This window comes from Tursiops truncatus, chromosome 7 (genome assembly GCF_011762595.2).
Source record: "Tursiops truncatus isolate mTurTru1 chromosome 7, mTurTru1.mat.Y, whole genome shotgun sequence".
Classification (NCBI taxonomy): domain Eukaryota; kingdom Metazoa; phylum Chordata; class Mammalia; order Artiodactyla; family Delphinidae; genus Tursiops; species Tursiops truncatus.
This window is the reverse complement of record NC_047040.1, coordinates 26,812,385-26,835,036: the sequence shown is the minus strand read 5'-3', so window position 1 is coordinate 26,835,036 and position 22,652 is coordinate 26,812,385. Positions and strand designations below refer to the sequence as shown.

The window sequence follows — 22,652 nt, the reverse complement described above, 5'->3', positions numbered from 1 at the left end:
AAGAGGGTGTGGAGGAAAAGGAACCTTCCTACATTGTTGGTGGGAATGTAAATTGGTGTAGCAACTATGAAGAACAGTATGGAGGTTCCTTGAAAAACTAAAAATAATTACCATGTGATTCAGCAATCCCATTCCTGGGCATATATCTGGAGAAAACTAATTAGAAAAGATACATGCACCCCAATGTTCATAGCAGCACTATTTACAGTAGCCAAGACATGGAAGCAACCTAAATGTTCATCAACAGATGAATGGATAAAGAAGATGTGGGGTGTGTGTGTGTGTGTGTGTGTGTGTGTGTGTGTATGCATATGTATATATATATACATATACAAACAATGGAATATTACTTGGCCATAAAAAAGAATGAAATGCTTTTTGCAGCAACATAGATGGACCTAGAGATTATATTAAGTGAAGACAGAGAAAGACAAATATCATACGATATCACTTATTTGTGGAATCTTAAAATATGATACAAATGAACTTATTTACAAAGCAGAAATAGACTCACAGACATAGAAAAACAAACGTGGTTACCACAGGGGATGGTGGGGGGGGGAGAGACAAATTAAGAGTTTGGGATTCATATATACACACTACTATATATAAAAGAGGTAAACAACAAGGACCTACTATATAGCACAGGGAAGAAACTCAATATCTTGTAATAACCAATAATGGAAAATAATCTGAAAAAGAATATATATATGTTTTTTAAAAAAGAAATAGCCCTAGATAAAGAAAACACAACATATTTTAAATATTTAAAATGTTGTAAGGAATGGATATATTCTGAAAAAAATTTTTTAATATTTTAAGATCAGATTGTTGTCACAGCATTTAAAAAATGCAAATAATTATATCGTGTTGAATTTATGGTGAACAGAAGCCATGTTGCGGGAAGGATTAGCCAAATTTTAGCAGTTTCTGAGTATGAAGAGGTATCAAGTCAAGGTTTGTTCAAATACTACTACTTCTGACAAGGATGACTGCATATGATGAGAAACATCCTTCTTTTTTATCAATATTTTTTAATTGAAGTATAGTTAATTTACAATGTGTTAATTTCTGCTGTACAGCAAAGTGGTTCAGTTATACATATATGTACATTCTTTTTTTATATTCTTTTCCACTATGGTTTATTATAGGATATTGAGTATAGTTCTCTGTGCTGTACAGTAGGGCCTTGTTGTTTATCCATTCTATATATAATAGCTTACATCTGCTAACCCCAGCCTCCCACTCCATGCCTCCTCCAACCCTCTACCCCTTGGCAACCACCATTCTGTTCTCTATGTCCATGATTCTGTGAAACTCCCATCTTTTAAACATATCCCACAGGGATTTTTTCCCATTCAAAATTATTATGTTAGTTATTATTTAAAGTAGTTGAAATAAAAATTGCTAATACTGACATGGTCAAATTTCAGCAGAGTAAATTCTACACCATTTAAAAAAATAAAACCTCAGATTAATTTTAAAGAACACTTTAATTTCATGATTATCATTTATGTAAATTGCCTTTAATATTCAAACACACAAATACTTAATAATTTTTCTCCTCATAGAATGGCTATGTAATTACATGAAAGTTATTTAATAAATTAGGAGCAGAAAACTAAAAGTATAGATAAAATGAGAACATATTCATAAAATGTCCTTTACCAGTTGGCAAGAAACTTCCTGAAGATTCCTAAATCTTCCTTAATCCTTTCAATAAGCTGATACCAGATGCTAAAGCTGATGTGAAAATGGGGACCATAGGGACCCTGCTAACTCAGATTATTAAAATTTTATTTAAAATTTCATACCATCTGTTTGTATAACATCTAAAAATGTGAGTTCTTGAAATAACTTGAGGACAATTTGGATTCTACAAAGGAAAACTAACATGAAATAATCCTTAGAACTAAAAATGTCTGCCTAAAATCTCCAAGCAAGATCTGTCAGATCATTTTATCCATATTCCAGATACAAACTAAGACTGGCATTCCAGAATACAGACACCGAGACATGTGTGATCACTCAACAGTCATATACTGAGCACCTGTTGTATACCAGGCGCTATTACAGGTTCCTAGAATACAGCAATGAACAGGGAAAATTTCCCACATGTATTTTAGTTTAGATTAGCTAATAGTTAATAACTTAATAGTGAATAACATTAAATTCTGGACTTTCAAGTAGAGATAAGTAGTATGAAGAAAACAAGTTAGGGTCAGAGAATTGGTAGCGACCTGAAGTAGGAAGGATTGTAGTCCTAAGTGACATTGAGCTGAGACTTGTGTGATGTTGAGGATCCAGTCATGTGAAGGGCTGAGAGAAGAGTCTTCCAAACAGAGACAACAGTGAGAACAAGGCTCCGATGCAGGAATGAACTTGGAGCATGTGAAGAAGGGCAAAAAGGACAACAAGGTTGCAACAGAATGAGTTGGGGGAAGAGCGGTAGGAGAGAGGGTCAGGCAAAGGACAAATAAATAGGGTCTGTAGATATGGTTAGAAATTTAATTCTATTTAAATGTGTCTGAGAGTTGTTGTCAGGTTTTGACCAGAAAAGCGATATAATATTTATATTTATGATTTATGTATTTAAAAGATGAGTCAAGCTGTTAGAGTGGGGGTAAGAGCAAGCAGTTTGGTAGTTATATTAGTCTAGGGAATAGGTGACAGGGCTTTCAAAATCCTACGCTATTTTGAAGTGTTGAATCAGCAGGACTTGCTGATGGATATATGTGGTGTAAGAGAAAAGGGAAAAGAGATGTTTTATCTAATTCAGATGAATTTGTTTTGCTTTCATACTAGTTCTCATTGTCATAAAGGCTAAACTTCAGTGGTGTAGAATCTCGACTGATGTCTTTCATGTACTTTACCAAATCTGAATTCTAACTATGTTATGTCCTTTGTAACCAATGCCATAATTCTGAACATTATTTTTTTCAGTGCTATAAAATGTCTCCAATTATCTTTGGTGATAGAACAGTTTCTCAAAATTAAATTTTTTTTCATGTCATATTAATCTGGGGTTATTTTGCTGTACTTGTAGGCTGAAAAATATCATGAAATCAGGCAAAGAATGCCAAAGTGTGCCTCTGTAAAAATTTTTAAATTATTTCTTTAATCTTTTTCTCTACTTCCCAATCTCTTTTGACATAAATTGTATTAATAGTAATTAAAAATGATAAGTATATTCAGTTTCAAATGCATTTCAGATAAGTCATAAAGTCTCAATTATACCTAAAAATAACACTGAAAAATACAGTGGATGAGTTTTGTGCTATAACTAAAATAGAGCATTATGGTCTTTGTGGGATGTATTCAACTGTGCTGTGAGAATTTCTGTCTAGATGTGAAATTCTATCCAGATGTGTTCACGGAGCTCCATGAAGCCTTTGCCAGCTGAGTGGTGATAATTTTAGTCTTTCTCAGTCATACGAGTAAATCAGAGATTAAACATTTCACATTATTCAACAGGAATCTAGGCTCCTTTATATGGCACTAATTAACATTTTACGGAGCAGTATGAGTTCTATCACAGACTAACTCTCCTGTGAGTGAGAAACTTGAGACTAAAATGCAATCTTCCTGATTGGCACTAAAATATTAATAGCTGTGCCTTAAATAATTAGTAAGAAATCTTGTTCATGTCTTAAGAAGGAAACCTTACAAAAACAGCCCCTTCCTGATAATCACTTGAAGCCCTAAACACTTTCAAAATCACCCTTACCATATCAATGTGTGACAACACCAAGTCCTCAAAAGAAAAAGAAGGTGTGGATATGACTATGGGAAATACGGATGTTTTTGGTTAAAATGTAGGTTTCAAGTTGAACGTGTTGCTTTTACCCTTTTATTTTCCTCACTGATGACTGTTTCTTCCAGAACACTAAAGAGGAGTAATGCATGTTCTTCTTGGTTCACGTAGACTGTAAGGTTGATTCAGGGTGTTGCAACTTTTGGACTCAGATCTCACCCAACCTTTTGACTGAGAGGAGGATGCTATGAAATCATTAGGTGCATTGAAAATGGAATCATTTCACACTCACGTTCACCCAAAGCACCCCACTGCAAACATCTTTTAGTGACTTTGCTGAGGAGCTGAGTGGAACCCACTGCTGACTGTTGGAGAGAGAAGCGCCTCTTGTTTTTATTTCTTAATGAGGTATTCCCAAATGAAGGGATTTTCCATGAAGGGGTTTCCCTAACTCACATAAGTCTGTCAGTGCCATTTCAAAAGAAAAACAAAAACAAATGGTTGGTGGTTCTGCTGAATCAAGCAATGATGCTGTGTGAACGTACTAACGGTCCCGGAGGACTCCGTGGCGAGGGCGCGCTCATGCTTGTGAATTCTGGGCCAAAGAGAGAGCAGGTTGTTCCCAGCACTGATGAGCTGTGTGTCCAAGAAAGAAGCTGCACCAGCCCTTCGTGGTGGACCCAGCCTCCTGCCCACCTAACAAAGCCGCCTGACTTGGGGCTTGGGAGAAGCTCCTTGTCCAGACATGCTGCTCACCCCGGCCAGCAGAGAGGAGGCTGTTCAGGGACAAGTTGGGGAGAGCTTGGCTCTAACGCTGGCTGGGGAGAACTAAGGGGGAAAAAGCCCTATTTTATTCTTTTAATACAGTTCCCAGCAGGAAGATCAGGATAGGAGGTTCCCGCCTGCTCCAGATTAAAGGAACCCGCAGTTTCCAGGTGAAGAAGGGGGGTTCCTTGTCCAGCATTCGCCGGGTCGGCAGCTTAAAGAGCAGCAAGTTATCACGGCAGGACTCAGAGTCTGAGGCTGAGAAGCTGCAGCTGTCCCAGAGCAGGGACACTGTCACTGACCTAGGTAACATAGAGGAGTGGGCTGTGCAGGGACGTGGGGGGTAGGAAGACAGAGACCAAATCCCCAAACAGCTCAAGTCCATTTTCTGATACATCAGTAGATGGAGGGCAGAGTCATAGGTTAGAGTACTCGTTTAGTCCATAAGCTATGTTGCCTTCCAGAGCAGGGCTGCTCCAGCCTTATTGTGCACAGGGTCAGCTGGGAGCTTGTTAAAACGCAGATCCTGATTCAGCATCTCTGGGATGGGAGCCTGAGATTCTACGCTTTTAACAAGCTTCCTGGTAAAGTTGATGCTGCTGGTTCAAGGACCACAGCTTGAGCAGGGAGCATATGGAGTCTACAGTAGGGAAAGAAAACATTTTAATGACAAGGACAGTTTTTTGAAATCTAGATCTTTGTGCCTTTATTCTTCTGGTCAAGACCTTTAAAGCAAAAATGTAGATATTCCCTTGGGAATAGCTGGCTTAAAGTCTTCTGTAAACTAAAGCCTCTATTTCCCAGTAGAAACAACCAAAATTTCAGAAAGGAAAGATTGTCTACATCTAACAATTAGTGACCTTCAGCAAGTCACTTAACTTCTCAGGGATTTGTTTTCCCCAGCTACCCAGTGAGAATAATTCTGTGTACTCCTTGCCTACTGTGAAAGGATGCTCTAAAGATAAATTAGGGATGATAGTAAAGTATGTTAAACTCCTAAGAATAAGCTTTATATACAATCAGAGCTGTAGATTGTCACTATAGGACCCAAAGAGACTCTGAATCCCAAAATGTGTTAGTCCTATGGGCTCTCATCATCATCTTAGTAGACAAGAAAAAGATTAAGCAGGCTTGCCGATAGGACTCACCAGCTGCCTAGAATTTAAATGTTAGGTTAAAAATTGAAGTGCATATTCTTTGCCTTTCAGTCGCTGTATGAAAACCAAAGTGTAAAACTCTTCTTTCTAAGTAAGTTGTTTCAGAAGTCAGTCAGGAAATGTGGATAAATTATCAATCTAGCCTGCTGAAACAGAAGCTGAGTATATTTAATCAAGGAGAGTTTAAAATAGAAAATGTTTCTACACCTACCCACCCTTGCCTTTGAAAATAGCTAATTTATGCGTTAGTTAAGATTCAGCTTATTTTTTTAAGGAGACAATAGAAAAAACCTTACGACATCTTTTGTTACAGGCCTGAGCTGTAAGAGTATCATCAGTTAGTTTTGGGGAAAATATTATTTGAATTAATTATTTAAATTGATCAACGTAGCCTAGCCAGTTAAGTCAAACTATCCAAGCTAGAAGCATAGTTTTGTCATAGAAAATACCCAGAAAAGCTTGTAGATTTGAGGACAAAGCTTTGTTATCTAGTATACTAAGTAGAGAATTCCTGTGACATGTCTCCTTCACAGTTTCCTACAGAGACGAGTTTGGACAAAGGGTTGTCCACAGTTGGGCACAGTTACTTCCAAATTCCCTTAGTCTTTCCAAGGCACCACCCATCTTTGAAATAGCTCTGATAGCAAAGCCAGGTGGTGTTAAGAGGAGTAGCACTAGCCGTAGTCACAGCAGCAGTGGAGGTAGCAGCACCCTTTGTGGCCACTGCAGGTTGGTTGGTGTCCCTACTTAACTACACCTGCGAGGTCTGGGCAGTCTGGAATGGATTTGGGCACACTCAACCAATAACTTGCTCATCTCAGCAATTCAAGGACTTGACTCTGTTCTTTTTCTCTGCTCCCATATCTCAAAATGGAAGCCACCATAACAGAGATCATAAATGTCTTTGTAATTGCCAGTTCAGCTGGTGGTGAAGGGAACAGCTCCTATTAATATTACTCCACTAAAGCCGATGCTATGCCCTGTAACCCATTGGCCATGGTAGTCTGCCCTAGGATTCAAAAGCATGGACCACTATACCATAGCAACATGCTCTCCAGGGAGACAGAACAGTATAACCTTTCTTGGTATTTTTCTTTTGAAGAAGGGAGTCCTTGGAGTGCAAGTGAGCCCAGCATTGAGCCAGAGGGAATGAGTACAGCCAGCACGGAGGAAAATTACCACAGGAACATGTCATGGCTTCATGTAAGTAGGAATCTCAGAAAGAGCGCTGAGATCAATTTCTTTTGGCATTGGGGAAGATCTGTGGAGGTAGGATGAAAGACTGTACTAAAAACATCCATCATTTCGGCCTATTAGAAACATTATAGGCTTTTATTTCAGCTGAACCTCTGGATACTCACTAAGATTGGTTTCTGCTGGATTATATTCATTTGAAGCTTATCTAAGACCAAGGGTGCTTTGTTATAATTGGCTTGTGAGTCAGTATAAGTCAGGGAAGAAAACCCTGAGGGATCAGGCCAGGTTGGTGGTCAAGAGAGACTGAGTGACACAAGGCAAGGCATCACGATAGTTTTATACAGGTCACCACAAGTGCTGAGAGCAAGGTCATGGTGTCAGTCTTGAGTCTGTATTAGATCAAATTGTAAACTAGGACACGGAGATTCTAAGATGATGAAGGTCACACCTCAAAGGGCTCTCCAGAGGGCACAGGCAGGAGGGAATCCCAAGCACAGATTACAGTTCAAGGTTTGACCTGGGTGTAAAGAAAGGAAAAGAAAGGTCGGGAAGCATGATGTGAGATCCACAGTTGGCAGGGTACTGCCAGCACTATTATTATTATCATTTTTTAACATCTTTATTGGAGTATGATCGCTTTACAATGATGTGTTAGTTTCTGCTTTATAACAAAGCAAATCAACTATACATTTGCATATATCCCCACACCTCCTCCCTCTTGCATTTCCCTCCCACCTTCCCTATCCCACCCCTCTAGGTGGTCACAAAGCACCGAGCTGATCTCCCTGTGCTATGCGGCTGCTTCCGACTAGCTATCTATTTTACATTTAGTAGTGTATATATGTCTGTGCCACTCTCTCACTTCATACCAGTTTACACTTCCCCCCACCCCGTGACCTCAAGTCCATTCTCTACGTCTGCGTATTTATTCCTATCCTGCCCTTAGGTTCTTCAGAACTTTTTTTTTTTTTAGATTCCATATATATGTGTTAACATATGGTATTTGTTTTTCTCTTTCTGACTTACTTCACTCTGTATGATAGACTCCAGGTCCATCCACCTCACTACAAATAACTCAATTTCGTTTCTTTTTATGGCTGAGTAATATTCCATTGTATATATGGAATATATATGGAATATATACATTGCCACATCTTCTTTATCCATTCATCTGTTGATGGACGCTTAGGATGCTTCCATGTCCTGGTTATTGTAAATAGAGCTGCAATGAACACTGTCGTACATGACTCTTTTGGAATTATGGTTTTCTCAGGATATATGCCCCATAGTGGGATTGCTGGGTCCGATGGTAGTTCTATTTTTAGTTTTTTAAGGAACCTCCATATTGTTCTCTATACTGGTTGTATCAATTTACGTTCCCACCAACAGTGCAAGAGGGTTCCCTTTTCTCCACACCGTCTCCAACATTTATTGTTTCTAGATTTTTTGATGATGGCCATTCTGACTGGTGTGAGGTGATACCTCATTGTAGTTTTGATTTGCATTTCTCTAATGATTAGTGATGTTGAGCATCCTTTCATATGTTTGTTGGCAATCTGTATATCTTCTTTGGAGAAATGTCTATTTAGGTCTTCTGCCCATTTTTGGATTGGGTTGTTTGTTTTTTTGATATTGAGCTGCATGAGCTGCCTGTAAGTTTTGGAGATTAATCCTTTGTCAGTTGCTTCATTAGCAAATATTTTCTCCCATTCTGAGGGTTGTCTTTTCGTCTTGTTTATGGTTTCCTTTCCTGTGCAAAAGCTTTTATGTTTCATGAGGTCCCATTTGTTTATTTTTGTTTTTATTTCCATTTCTCTAGGAGGTGGGTCAAAAAGGATCTTGCTGTGATTTATGTCATAGAGTGTTCTCCCTATATTTTCCTCTAAGAGTTTGATAGTGTCTGGCCTTACATTTAGGTCTTTAATCCATTTTGAGTTTATTTTTGTGTATAGTGTTAGGGAGTGTTCTGATTTCATTCTTTTACATGGAGCTGTCCAGTTTTCCCAGCACCACTTATTGAAGAGGCCAGCACTATTATTGATCTTAGATATGGAATGTCTCCATCTCCTCTGATTTTAATCTGACTTCCTGGTAGGGTCAGATAAAGGGCTGGCTGGTACCTCACGCTCAGTGTTTACAGTGCTATGCCCTTGGAACTGGTTAATCTCCAGAACTGGCTGATTTTGAGAATCTCTGAGGCAGCTATATTTAAAGTAAACTTTTTAGTGAAGTCCAACCTACATATTAAAAAGCATACAAAATCTTTGTGTACTGCTCAATAAATTTTCACAAAATGGACACGTCTGTGTAACTACCACCAGTTCAAGAAGAACATTAGCAGTACCTTAGAAGCCCTACCCGGGCCCTCGACCAGCCACTACTCTCCCCTATTGGTCACTGCCATTCTAACTTCTAAAACCAATAATTATTTTGTCTGTTTTTGAAATGCATATAATTGGTGACATATGCTGGGTACTCTATTGTGTCTGATTTCTTTTTTTCACATAAGTGTAAATCCTCCAGCTTTGTTCTTCTGCAGGGTGGCCTGTTCTATTCTTGGCTATATTCATTTCTATTAGAATCACCTTGTTAATTTCCATAAGAAAGCTTCCACAGCAGCCTTACTTTGAATACAAAGATCATTAAAACTGAGGAATTAAAATCTTTAATAAGTCTTCTAATGTATAAAATGGTCTATCCTCCATTAATTTGTGTTCCATCATTCATTTAGGATCTCTTCAATTTTATTCAATAATGCTTTTTAGTTTTGTGTACTGTTAACTCTCTGGAAGTGTTTGTGTAAAACCAGAGTTATTTATTCTTTAAATATTTAGAAGGGATCACTGGTAGAACCTTCTAGATGTAAAAATTTCTTTGTAGTAAAGTTATTAATTACAGATTTAATTTATGTAATATAATTAAGATTTCTCCAGGGAGCAGATTGGGCAAATTGATTTTTTTTCCTAGGGATTTGTTAACTTAATCCAAATATTCACATTTATTAACAAAAAGATGTTTATAATATTCTCTTTTTTTAATTTATTGAAGTATAGCTGATTTACAATGTTGTGTTAATTTCTACTCTACAGCAGTGATTCAGTCACACATATATACATATATTTTCTTTTTCATATTCTTTTTCATCATGGTTTATCACAGGATATTGACTATAGTTCCCCGTGCTATACAGTAGAACCTTGTTGTTTATCCATTCTATTTATAATAGTTTGCATCTGTTAATCCCAAACTCCCAGTCCATCCCTCTCCCACATCCCCTATTCTTTGGCAATGACAAGTCTGTTCTCTATGTCTGTGAGTCTGTTTCTGTTTCGTAGATAAGTTCATTTGTGTCATGTTTTAGATTCCACATATAAGTGATATCATGTGGTATTTGTCTTTCTCTGTCTGGCTTACTTCACTTAGTATGAAAATCTTGAGGCCCATCTATGTTGCTGCAAGTGGCATTATTTCATTCTTTTTATGGCTGAGCAATATTCCATTGTGTGTATATATATATGTATGTATGTATGTATGTGTATATATATATATACCACATCTTTATCCGTTCATCTGTCAGTGGACATTTAGGTTGTTCCCATGTCTTAGCTATTGTAAATAGTGCTGCTATGAACACTGAGGTGCCTGAATCGTTTTTGTTTTTTTTTTGCGGTACGCGGGCCTCTCACTGTTGTGGCGTCTCCCGTTGCAGAGCACAGGCTCCGGACGCGCAAGCTCAGCGGCCATGGCTCACGGGCGTAGCCGCTCTGAGGCATGTGGGATCTTCCCAGACCACGCAACTTAGGTTGCTTCCATGTCCTGGCTACTGTAAATAGTGCTGCAGTGAACATTGGGATAGATGTCTCTTTTTGAATTATGGTTTTCTCAGGGTATATGCCCAGTAGTGGGATTGCTGGGTCATATGGTAGTTCTATTTTTAGTTTTTTAAGGAACCTCCATACTGTTTTCCATAGTGGTTGTATCAATTTACATTCCTCCCAACAGTGCAGGAGGGTTCCCTTTTCACCACATCCTTTCCAGTGTTTATTCTTTCTAGATTTTTTCATAATAGCCATTCTGACCACTGTGAGGTGATACCTCATTGTAGTTTTGATTTGCATTTCTCTAATGATCAGTGATGTTGAGCATCCTTTCATGTACTTCTAGCCCATCTGTATATCTTCCTTGGTGAAATGTCTATTTAGCTCTTCTGCCCATTTTTTAATTGGATTGTTTGCTTTTTTGATATTGAGCTCCATGAGCTGTTTGTATATTTTGGAGATTAATCCTTTGTTCTTTCATTTGCAAATATTTTCTCCTATTCTGAGGGTTGTCTTTTTGTCATGTTTTAGGGTTTCCTTTGCTGTGCAAAATCTTTTAAGTTTAATTAAGTCCCATTTCTTTATTTTTGTTTTTATTTCCGTTACTCTAGGAGGTGGGTCTAAAAAGATCTTGCTGTGGTTTATGTCAAAGAGTGTTTTTCCTCTAAGAGTTTGATAGTGTCTGGTCTTACATTTAGGTCTTTAATCCATTTTGAGTTTATTTTTGTGTTTGGTGTTAGTGTTCTAATTTCATTCTTTTACATGTATCTGTCCAGTTTTCCCAGCACCACTTATTGAAGAGGCTGTTCTTTCTCCACAGTATGTTCTTGCCTCCCTTGTCATAAATTAGATGACCATATGTGTGTGGGTTTATCTCTGGGCATTCTATCCTGTACCATTGACCTATATTTCTGTTTTTGTGCCAGTACCATACTGTCTTGATTACTGTAGCTTTGTGGTATAGTTTGAAGTCAGGGAGCCTGATTCTTCCAACTCCATTTTTCTTTCTCAAGGTTGCTTTGGCTATTCGGGATCTTTTGTGTTTCCATACGAATTGTAAAATTTTTTGTTCTATTTCTGTGAAGAATGCCATTGGTAGTTTGATAGGTATTGCCTTGAATCTGTAGATTGCTTTGGGTAGTATAGTCATTTTCACAATACTGGTTCTTCCAATACAAGAACATGGTATGTTTCTCCATCTGTTTATGTCATCTTTGATTTCTTTCATCAGTGTCTTACAGTTTTCTGAGTACAAGTCATTTGCCTCCTTAGGCAGGTTTATTCCTAGGTATTTTATTCTTTTTGTTACAATGGTGAATGGGATTGTTTCCTTAATTTCTCTTTTTGATCTTTTGTTGGTGGTGTATAAGAATGCCAGATATTTCTGTGCATTAATTTTGTATCCTGCAACCTTACCAAATTAAGTTGATTAGTTCTAGTAGTTTTCTGGTGGCATCTTTAGTATTTTCTATGTATAGTATCATGTCATCTGCAAACAGTGACAGTTTTACTTCTTCTTTTCCAATTTGTATTCCTTTATTTCTTTTTCTTCTCTGATTGCCATGGCTAGGACTTCCAAAACTATTTTGAATAAGAGTGGCGAGAGTGGACATCCTTGTCTTGTTCCTGATCTTAGTGGAAATGCTTTCAGTTTTTCACAATTGATTATGCTGCTTGCTGTGGGTTTGTCGTATATGGCCTTTATTATGTTGAGGTAGGTTCCCTCTATGCCCACTTTCTGGAGAGTTTTTATCATAAATAAGTGTTGAATTTTGTCAAAAGCTTTTTCTGCATCTGTTGAGATGATCATATGGTTTTAATTCCTTAATTAGTTAATGTGGTGTATCGCATTGATTGATTTGCATATTTGAAGAATCCTTGTATCCCTGGGATAAATCCCATTAGATCATGGTGTATGATCCTTTTAATGTGTTGCTGGATTCTGTTAGCTAGTATTTTGTTCAGGATTTTTGCATGTATGTTCATCAGTGATATTGGTCTATAATTTCCTTTTTCTGTGATATCTTTTTCTGGTTTTTGTATCAGCGTGATGGTGCCTTCGTAGAATGAATTTGGGAGTGCTTCTCCCTCTGCAATTTTTTGGAAGAGTTTGAGAAGGATAGGTGTTAGTTCTTCTGTTAATGTTTGATAGAATTCGCCTGTGAAGCCATCTGGTCCTGGACTTTTGTTTGTTGGAAGATTTTTAATTGCAGTTTCAATTTCATTACTGTGATAGGTGTGTTTATATTTTCTAATTCTTCCTGGTTCAGTCTGGGAAAATTGTACCTTTCCAAGAATTTGTCCATTTCTTTGTGGTTTTCCATTTTATTTTCACATAGTTATTTGTAGTAGTCTCTTATAATCCTTTGTATTTCTGTGATGTCAGTTGTGATTTCTCCTTTTTCATTTCTAATTTTATTGATTTGCATCCTCTCCCTTTTTTTCTCGATGAGTCTGGGTAAGAGTTTATCAATTTTGTTTATCTTCTCAAGGAACCAGCTTTTAGTTTTATTGACCTTTGCTATTGTTTTCTTTGTTTCTGTTTCACTTATTTCTGCTCTGGTATTTATGCTTTCTTTCCTTCTACTGACTTTGGGTTTTTTTGTTCTTCTTTCTCTAGTTTTTTTAAGCGTAGGATTAGATTTTTTATTTGAGATTTTTCTTGTTTCTTGAGGTGAGATTGAATTGCTATAAACTTCCCTATTAGAACAGCCTTTGCTTCGTCCCATAGATTTTGGATCATCGTGTTTTCATTGTCATTTGTTTCTATGTGTTTTTTAATTTCTTCTTTGATTTCTTCACTGATCTCTTGGTTATTTAGTAGTTCACTGTTTAGCCTCCTGTATTTGTGTTTTGTACAGTTTTTTTTCCTGTAATTGATTTTCAGTATCATAGCGTTGTGGTCCAAAAAGATGCTTGACATGATTTCAATTTTCTTAAATTTTCCAAGGCTTGATTTGTGACCCAAGATGTGATCTATCTGGGAGAATATTCCATGTGCACTTGAGCAGAAATTGTATTCTGCCTCTTTTGGGTGGAATGTTCTGTAAATATCAATTAAATCTATCTGATCTATTGTGTAATTTAAAGATTGTATTTCCTTATTTATTTTCTGTTTGGATGATCTGTCCATTCATGTAAGTGGCGTGTTAAAATCCCCACTATTTTTGTGTTACTGTCAGTTTCTCCTTTCATGGTTGTTAGCATTTGCCTTATGTATTGAGGTGCTCGTATGCTGGGTGCATAAACATTTATAATTGTTATATCTTCTTCTCAGATTGATCCTTTGATTGTTACATAGTGTCCTTTGTCTCTTGTAGTAGTCTTTATTTTAAAGTCTACTTTATCTGATACAAGTATTGCTCCTCCAGCTTTCTTTTCATTTCCATTTGCATGGAATATCTTTTTCCATCCCTTCACTTTCAGTTTGTATATGTCCCTAGGTCTGAAGTGAATCTCTTGTAGACAGCATATATCTAGATCTTGTTTTTTATCCATTCAGCCAGTCTGTGTCTTTTGGTTGGGGCCTTTAATCCATTTACATTCAAGGTTATTATCAACATGTATGTTCCTATTACCATTTTCTTAATTGTTTTGGGTTTGTTTTTGTGGGTCTTTTTCATCTCTTGTGTTTCCCACCTAGAGAAGTTTCTTTAGCATTTGTTGTAAAGCTGGTTTGGTGGTGCTGAATTCTCTTAGGTTTTGCTTGTCTGAAAAGCTTTCGATTTCTTCATAAAATCTGAATGAGATCCTTGCTTGGTAGAGTAATCTTGGTTGCAGGTATTTTTCTTTCATCACTTTAAGTATATCCTGCCACTCCCTTCTGGCCTGCAGAGTTTCTGCTGAAAAATCAGTTGATAGCCTTATGGGGTTTCCTTTATATGTTATATTTGTTTTTCCCTTGCTGCTTTTAATATTTTTTGTTTCAATTTAGTTTTTGTTACTTTGATTACTATGTGTCTTTGTGTGTTTTTCCTAGGGTTTATCCTGTACAGGACTCCATGTGCTTCCTGGACTTGGGTGACTATTTCCTTTCCCATGATAGGGAAGTTTTCAACTCTAATCTCTTCACATATTTTCTCAGACGCTTTCTTTTTCTCTTCTTCTTCAGGGACACCTGTAATTCGAATGTTGGTGTGTTTAGTGTTATCCCAGAGGTCTCTGAGGTTGTCTTCAATTCTTTTCATTCTTTTTTCTTTATTATGCTCCTTGGTGGTTATTTCCACCCTTTGTCTTCCAACTCACTTATTCGTTCTTCTGCCTCACTTATTCTGTTATTGATTCCTTCTAGTGTATTTTTCATTTCAGTTATTGTGCTGTCCATCTCTGTTTGTTTGTTCTTTAGTTCTTCTAGATCTTTGTTAAACACTTGTATTTTCTCAATGTGTGCTTCCCTTCTCTTTCTGAGATTCTGGATCATCTTTACAATCATTACTCTGAATTCTTTTTCAGGTAGGTTACCTATTTCCTCTTCATTTACTTGGTCTTGCAGGTTTTTACATTGCTCCTTCATCTGTGACATTTTTTTTTGCCGTTTCTTTCTTTTTTTTTTTTTTTTTTTTTTTTTTGAGTGGGATTGTGTTCCTGTCTTACTGGTTGTTTGGCCTGAGGCTTCCAGCACTGGAGTTTGTAGGCTGTTGGGTAGAGCTGGGTCTTGGTGCTGAGATGAGGGCCTCCGTGAGACCTCACTCTGATGAATATTCCCTGGGGTATGAGGTTCTCTATTAGTCCAGTGGTTCAGACTCAGAGCTCCCACAGCAGGAGCTTTGGCCCAACTCCCAGCTTCTGAACCAAGATCCCGCAAGCCATGTGGGATGGCAAAACAAACAAACAAACAAAAAACAATTACAAAGTAAAAAATAAAATTATACTAGGAAACTAACAGATATGTTAGAAAGAATATAAAAATAAAAATATAGATGAATCAACAACCAGAAGGTACAACAGTACCACAAGAGTAAGAAAGAGGAGGAGGGAAAAGAGAAAAACAAAAAAGAAAAGAAAAAAGAAAAAAAGGGGAAAAGGCCTTGGCTGTGGAGGGTGGGGCCTAAGTAAGGGTGAGGTTTGGGTCGGGGGCAGGGGCTATGCTTAGGACCCACAGGGCTGGAAAAGGCCCTGGGAGCTGTGGGGGGTGGTGCTTAGGCTCAAGGAAGAGAAGGGGCTGGGCATGCCCCCACCCCGGTCTCAGAGAGTAGGGGACCTCACCTGGGAGCCCAGCAGGCTTTCTGGGCTCGAGTGCCTGGGGTGAACGCCCTCCACTCCTCTCCCTCTCCTCCTGGAGGGTCCCTCCCACCTGCCTCTCCTGATCTCCCCAGCCTCCCTCCTATGCCCCCAAGCACCCACGTGGCCTGGAGGGGGCTTTGAAGGGCAGAGGACTGGCCTGGGAGCTCAGCAGGTTCCCCAGGCCTAAGTGGGTGGAGCAGTCACCTTCCTCTCCTCTCCCATCCTCCTGGAGGGACCCTCCCTTCTGCCTCTCCTGATCTCCCTGGCCTCAGGGACGCCTATCCTGTCTGGCCTCCACTTCTCCTCCCCCCCCGTCCCCCCACATCCTACCAGTTCACTTGGGGGTTCCTCCTGTCTCCTTGGGCGTCAGGGTCCCCCACCAGCGGCGGCAGATGCCCTAGTTGTGGGGAGACGCTCTATAATATTTTCTTAAGATCATCTTAAATTTCGTGAGATCTACAGTAATGTGCCTTTATCATTTCTGATATTGGTAGGTTTTATCTTTTCTTTCTCTTTTTTTGATCAGTCTTGCTAGAAGTTTATCAGTTTTATTAGTCAAAGAACCATTTTTTGGCCAGATTCAAGAATAACAAGGGAAGGTTTACAGTTCTTCTTTGTGCCCTGACTCATATTAGTATAAACAGGAATATCAGGGATCTTCAATGAATCTTGAGAGAGATCTGGATATTCTGTTCAGACAACACCTATTTTTTTTTTTAAAAAAACTTTGAAGAGTATGAGGTATTGTTAGCTGAGTTTGAGAGGGGTGCATTGATACTGTTATTTACATTTGTCTCAGATTAAGCAGGACCTCTCATTCCTAAGGAAATGCATGGCAGCCCTTTCTAGAGGTTCGATTGGTCTTATCTGTGTAGACTTACTTTATGTTCTCCATTCAATGTGGCACATGGTCTCGCACAGTTTAGGTGTTGGGGTGGGAACTAGTTTCATGAAGGATAGACTCATTCAGAAGATTACTCTGTGCAGATTTGACTAAACTTGCAGCTCTAGGAATGCTACTGCCTTTTTAGGAAGGCAACTTAAGAAGTTATCATCTCAAGGCCCTTCATTTCTTTTCTTAAAATAACCATATCATTTAAATCAACTGAGTTCTTTTCTGTAATACTACTTGAGAAGTCTAGAAGATATGAAGATTTGAGCCAGATCAAGCCATAAGTGAAGAGCTAGAATAGCCCAAAAGCTGAAAACAAATTAGTTTGTAGAGAGGGAAATGAAGTGCTACACTGGGTTTCAAGGCCCAGTTGAAGGTTAGAGGCCAGGGTGGAAGATGCAGAAATGTTTTCATGTTCCATGTAGATGGGCTGGAGTTAAAGACATCCCACAGCTGTCAAAGGCCAGCCAAATCCTTTGGGATGGAGCTTCTCATTAGTTTCTGCTCTTCTCCTGGCTCCTTCTACAACATAAGAGCTGAAAAAATAATACATTTTAACTTCAGAATCTTCATTTGAAAATATTTGGGAATCAGACGTTCCCCGATAATTGTTTCAACTTTTGAAGAGCACTTAACCTTGTATTATTTCAAAAAGAACTTTCTATCAAGTGTGAATCCAGGGAGCAAAAGAAGCCACGTACATAAAGGCTTGTAACTCTTTGTTCTCTTGTGGGAATTATTATTCTCTGTGGAATTATTGTGATTTTAAGACCCATTAAAGAAAGTTGACATTCTCACTTTTCATCTTCCACCCCACATCGTCGTTCACAGTTGGTCTGTACCCTGGTTGCCTGGTTGCCTGGTTGAGCTTCAGTGATGTCTGTGTTCCAGGTCATGATCTTGCTGTGCAATCAGCAAAGCTTCATCTGCACCCACGTTGACTACTGCCACCCTCACTGCTACCTGCACCACAGCCGCTCCTGTGCCCGGCTCGTCAGGGCCATTAAGCTGCTCTACGGAGACTCCGTGGACTCCCTCCGAGAGAGCAGCAGCGTCAGCAATGTGGCTCTCCGGGGCAAGAAGCAGAAAGAGGTGAGCGAATGATCACATGATAATATACCAATGATAGGGAAAGTGATGTCCTAACAATCTTTTCTCTGGAAATGCAAACTTCAGCCCACTGCAGTTGCATAAACCAGGCTACAGATCTGTGTGATTTCGAGCAAAATTAGAAGATGGGTACAAAAAAGACAAGTGCCAAAAAAAATAAATAAATAAAAGACAAGTGCTTTGTCTTCATGTCCATGAGCAAACATGGGCTCAACTCTTTTCCCAGGCTTATTTCTACAAATAAATATGAACTCAAAGGGGCACTGGTGATAAGTAGGTTGCTGTGGTAGGAAGAATAATGTCCCCCCCAAAGGTGTCCGATTTCTAATCCCTGGAACCTGTGAATATGCTACCTCACCTGGCAAAAGGGATTTTGCCTATGTGAGTAAATTAAGTATCTTATAATGGGGAGATTATCCTGGATTAGCCAAGTGGGCTGAACGTAGTCAGAGGTAGAGATGGAGATGTGATGACAGAAGCAGAGGTCAGAATGATGCAGGGTAGTGAGTCCAGGCAGCCTCTGGAAGCTGGAAAGGGCAAGGAAATGGATGATTCCCTAGAGCCTCCAGAAGGAGCACAGCCCTGCCAATTCATTTTAGACTTCTGATCTAGAGAACTGTTAAGATAATAAATTTGTGTTATGTTTTTGCCAGGAAGGTTTTAGTGATTTGTTACAGCAGTAATAGGAGACTGATACAGTTATAGCTTAAGAAATAAGCAATAAATGGCCCAACTGTTCACTGATAAATAATAGAGTCAAATCAGACTAAAGGAAACTTCTTCAAGAAACTATTACATTTTCTAAGCATTCAGCTGCACTTTCCTGAAAACTGAACAGCTGAACTGGCAGAAGATGAAGACAGTAACCAGGGCTGCCGTGCTTCTGCCAGGGAAGCCCTGAGTTACCCATCTGCCCCTGAACAGGCGTGATGGCCAAGATGCTCTACTGCATGCTGCTGGCCGCCCCTGCAGCTGCTTCTCACAAGTGGATCTGCCAAGAGATCTTTATATAATCCCTATTCATTTCGATGAGCATTCATTGTGCACCTGCTGTTGGCACAATATGAGGCCAGATATTCTTGGAGAAATAAAAAATAATTAAGCAGGAGTAGAGGTTATTTCTGTTGATACTAAAGAGTTTGTGAACCAGGTTTGGTGGGGTGGGAGGATGGCAATAAAATACAAATCAAACTAGAGAATATAAACAATAACAAAAAATGCACTGTAATGCTTTAGCACTCACAAAAGGGATTTATTTAATTATGATTTTTAAAAATTTGAAAGCAATATGGGTATATGGAAGAAATTTTGGCTAATACAAGAGCTCCTAAAGAGATCCTAAAGAAAAAAAATATGTATCTCATGCGTATCATAAGTGTGCTAATTTGCCTTCTGGAAAATGACCTTTTAGTATTTTCTTCAAAGCATATGTATGAGCGTATAAGGTAGGTATACATCACTGACAAAGTACTTTTTGATTCTTGCAAATCTTGTGCAGGAGACACTCTTCATCACATTTTACAGATGAAAATGTTGAGGTTCAGAAAGATGGGATTGTCCACAGTTCACATCTAGAACAGCTAGACTTTAATTTATAAACATGGAATTTCAAAGTCAGGGCTTTTTCAACTAGACTCTATTGCATCTACCGGTATTCAAACTATACAAATTCTGAGGGGAAATCAGGTGGGGAAACTACATGAACTGCTAAATGATGACATAAACAGAAAAATATGTATGTGTATATATGTTTGTATGTGTATGCATGTACATAGACATGCATTTATGTTTGAGATACATGCATACGTTTATGTTTGAGATACATATATGTTTGAGATATATGTGTGTATATATGTTTGTATTCATGTACATAGACATGCATTTATTTTTGAGATACATGTATGTACACACATGTATCTCAAACATAAATGACACTTCATACAAAGAAAACCTATTTTTATTTAGGTAAGTTCTCCTTCATATAAAAACTCCCTTAGCTTTAGAAGAAAACCATATATGTTGAAAATTGTAAAAATACGCCAACCTAATGTTCATTGTTCACCATACACACGCTGAGATTTCTTACTTCCATACCTTTGCTCCAGCTGTATCTTCACCTGTAATCTACATGTGGCTGAACCCAAACATCCTTCAAGATCCAGCTCAAGTGCCGCCTCCTCCTTTTCTGATCTCCCTAGCATTTACCACTGGGCATACTGCAGGTGGATGATTAATGACATTGTCTATTCCTTCTTCCTCTAAACTACAATGATGGTTTACTTGTGCTTTTCACATCCTTCATTCAATTATTCATTCATTCATTGATCCATCCATCCATGGGTCTATTCAGCACATTTTAAAGAGATTCTGGACCATGCTGAGTCCATACTGTGTTGGGTATAGTAATGGCCAAAGAGATATGGCCCTACCCTTGTAAGATGCACACAGTCTAGTCTAGAGACAGAAATTAATCAAACAAACATCCCAAGTTGATGTAAAATTGCAACAACGATAAGCACAGTGAAGGAGAAGCACTCTGTGCTGAGAGATCTTATGAATAAGACTTTGAACCAAGGATGATGGCTGGAGCATGGAGGACCGTGGTGCCTGATGAGGCTGCACAAGCAGGTAGAGAGCAGACCAGGTTGAGCCTCTGAGGCCTTGGGAAGGATTTTAGTCTTTATCCTGTGAATAGTGACAGCACCGAGAGGTTTTTAAGATTGCTCTGCCTGCAAAGTGGGGCTACTTACATCCCTATTTCTCTTCTCACTTAATTATAAAGCTTCTTGAGAACTGAGGCAGTCTTACACATTTTGCATCCTGTGTGATACCTAACAGAGTACCTCACTATGGCAGAGAGACTATAATATTGAGTGAGTGAGTGGGCTATAGAGTTCTGTGATGTTTCATGAGTGCCTTTCACCTCTGGCCCGTCCAGGACACTGGCCTGAAGCAGCAGAAAAGGTTACCAACCTTACATGTTGCTTACATTTTTGAAAGGGAAAGTAAAGCAAGAGTATAAGTGTTCCCTAACCCTAACACACTTAAATTAGTCATGCAGGTGGAGAGCTGAAAAGATGTATTGAGTCTTCTGTGATAAACATTTTATTTCCAAAATGCCAGCCTCCTGTTCAAGCTTCTTTTTTATTCTCTCATGATGTTTCCATTTGCCTGTTCCGAATCTGTCACATAAATGAACAAGGCCCACATTTTCAGAGCCCAAATGAAAACAGAGTAGGCAATAAATCAAGAATAAAAGCAGTGATTCTGATTAAAATCGAGACTTATGAGCAATTGGTATTTCATTCGTGTTTCCTTTTTAATTGGTTTTTATGGCAGAATATATTTGTGGCAGCTAGTACATTTTGTAACCCTTCTAACTCTGATCAATCTGCTAATCTACATTTCAGTGCTCAGAGACTCCCTGTACATTCTGTTAGACTGTTTTAGTGCACTTCCAAATTTGAAAGGTTTAGATAAGCTATCATTATATATATCACCTTCACCAAAAGGTGAATTCACCAAAGAAGTCTTTGAATTTTCCTGTATATCTCTACCTTGTCTAATGCTATGTTCTAAACATAGTAATGTGCAATTAGTGCTTGCTGATGGAAATGGGTGGATAAAACATTTTTTCCTTTCAGCCGAAAAGGGGAGGTAACTAAAAGGTTATATGTACCCCAAAAAAGAAAGGGCATAGTGTCCATAAATTTTGTGAAGCCAGTGTAAATGGCAAGAGGCCACCTGATCTCCTGCAGGACTCATATTTTTCTAAAGCTATGGAAAACACAGCTGTGAGGCCAAGACCAAGCCCTAGGTCTTGATTTCATGGGTCAGAATTACTCTTCACTATGATATACATAACTCCTATGTCAAAGATGTATGAGACACAAAGGGTCTGGGTTACCTCTGGGGAAATACTATACTTCTGTTGGCATGTTTCTTTCCAGAAACATGAGGCAATCCCTTTCCCAAAGAACCCAGTAGGCTGACTCCAATTTTCCCAAATGTTAAATACCTCATTATTTCCACAGTGTTATCATCATTTATGACATGTATTCTCCTTTTCTACTTATCTTGAATTTTCATTTGTTTGCTAGCTGTCTCTCCTGGTAAGATACACTCTCCAGAAGGGTGTATCATGGGGGTTTTGCTCCTCAGCATATCCTCAGAAGTTAGCCCTGTTCCTGGCAAATGGTTATTTCTTAATAAACATACTTGAATTATTAAATGAATAAGTAAAAATTTTACTTAAACTAATTACGTATTATGCCTCCGTTGTCAATAATATTTTGTTGTGAGTAATAGAAACCCATTGAAATTTGTTCAAATAATTAGAGTTTCTTCAAAGGATATAGCAGAATCTCATGAAACCAAGGACAGGTGGGAAACACAGTCAAGCCTCAAAGGAATGAGATCCAAAGCAGCTGTCCATCTGAGGTGGACAGTGTCTCATCTCTGCTTCTTTCTGCATCATCTCTGTCTGCTGACTCATCTCTGTCCCCTGACCAGCAACCCCTGCTTTATTCATCTTGTACTTAGACTGAAGTCTCAAGGTTGCATCATCATTTCTCAGTCCCAGTAACCATCACTAAATGAATCAGACTCGGTCCCCTAATTCCCTAGGACAGGAATTTGATGGGACAAACCCCTCCTCTTTCTGATCCAAACACCACAAGTGATAATTCCCTGGACAGTTAAAGGATAGGTTTTGCACTACAGATTTTACCTGAAGT

At 38.6% G+C, this 22,652-nt stretch overlaps 1 protein-coding gene across 3 annotated transcripts in view; it reads left to right on the top strand.

The window, feature by feature from the left end:
• The window catches only part of UNC80 (unc-80 homolog, NALCN channel complex subunit), a 238,834-nt gene that overhangs the window by 125,932 nt on the left and 90,250 nt on the right, over nucleotides 1-22,652 (top strand). For 2 of the 3 annotated variants that reach the window (XM_019938890.2, XM_019938888.3), the window contains exons 27-28: nucleotides 6,779-6,879; nucleotides 17,698-17,898. In XM_019938890.2, the coding sequence (XP_019794449.1) occupies nucleotides 6,779-6,879; nucleotides 17,698-17,898 (302 nt within the window). Of the gene's footprint in view, nucleotides 1-4,621; nucleotides 4,826-6,778; nucleotides 6,880-17,697; nucleotides 17,899-22,652 lie in introns of all 3 variants that reach the window. The other variant, XM_033860390.1, reaches the window with a different exon arrangement.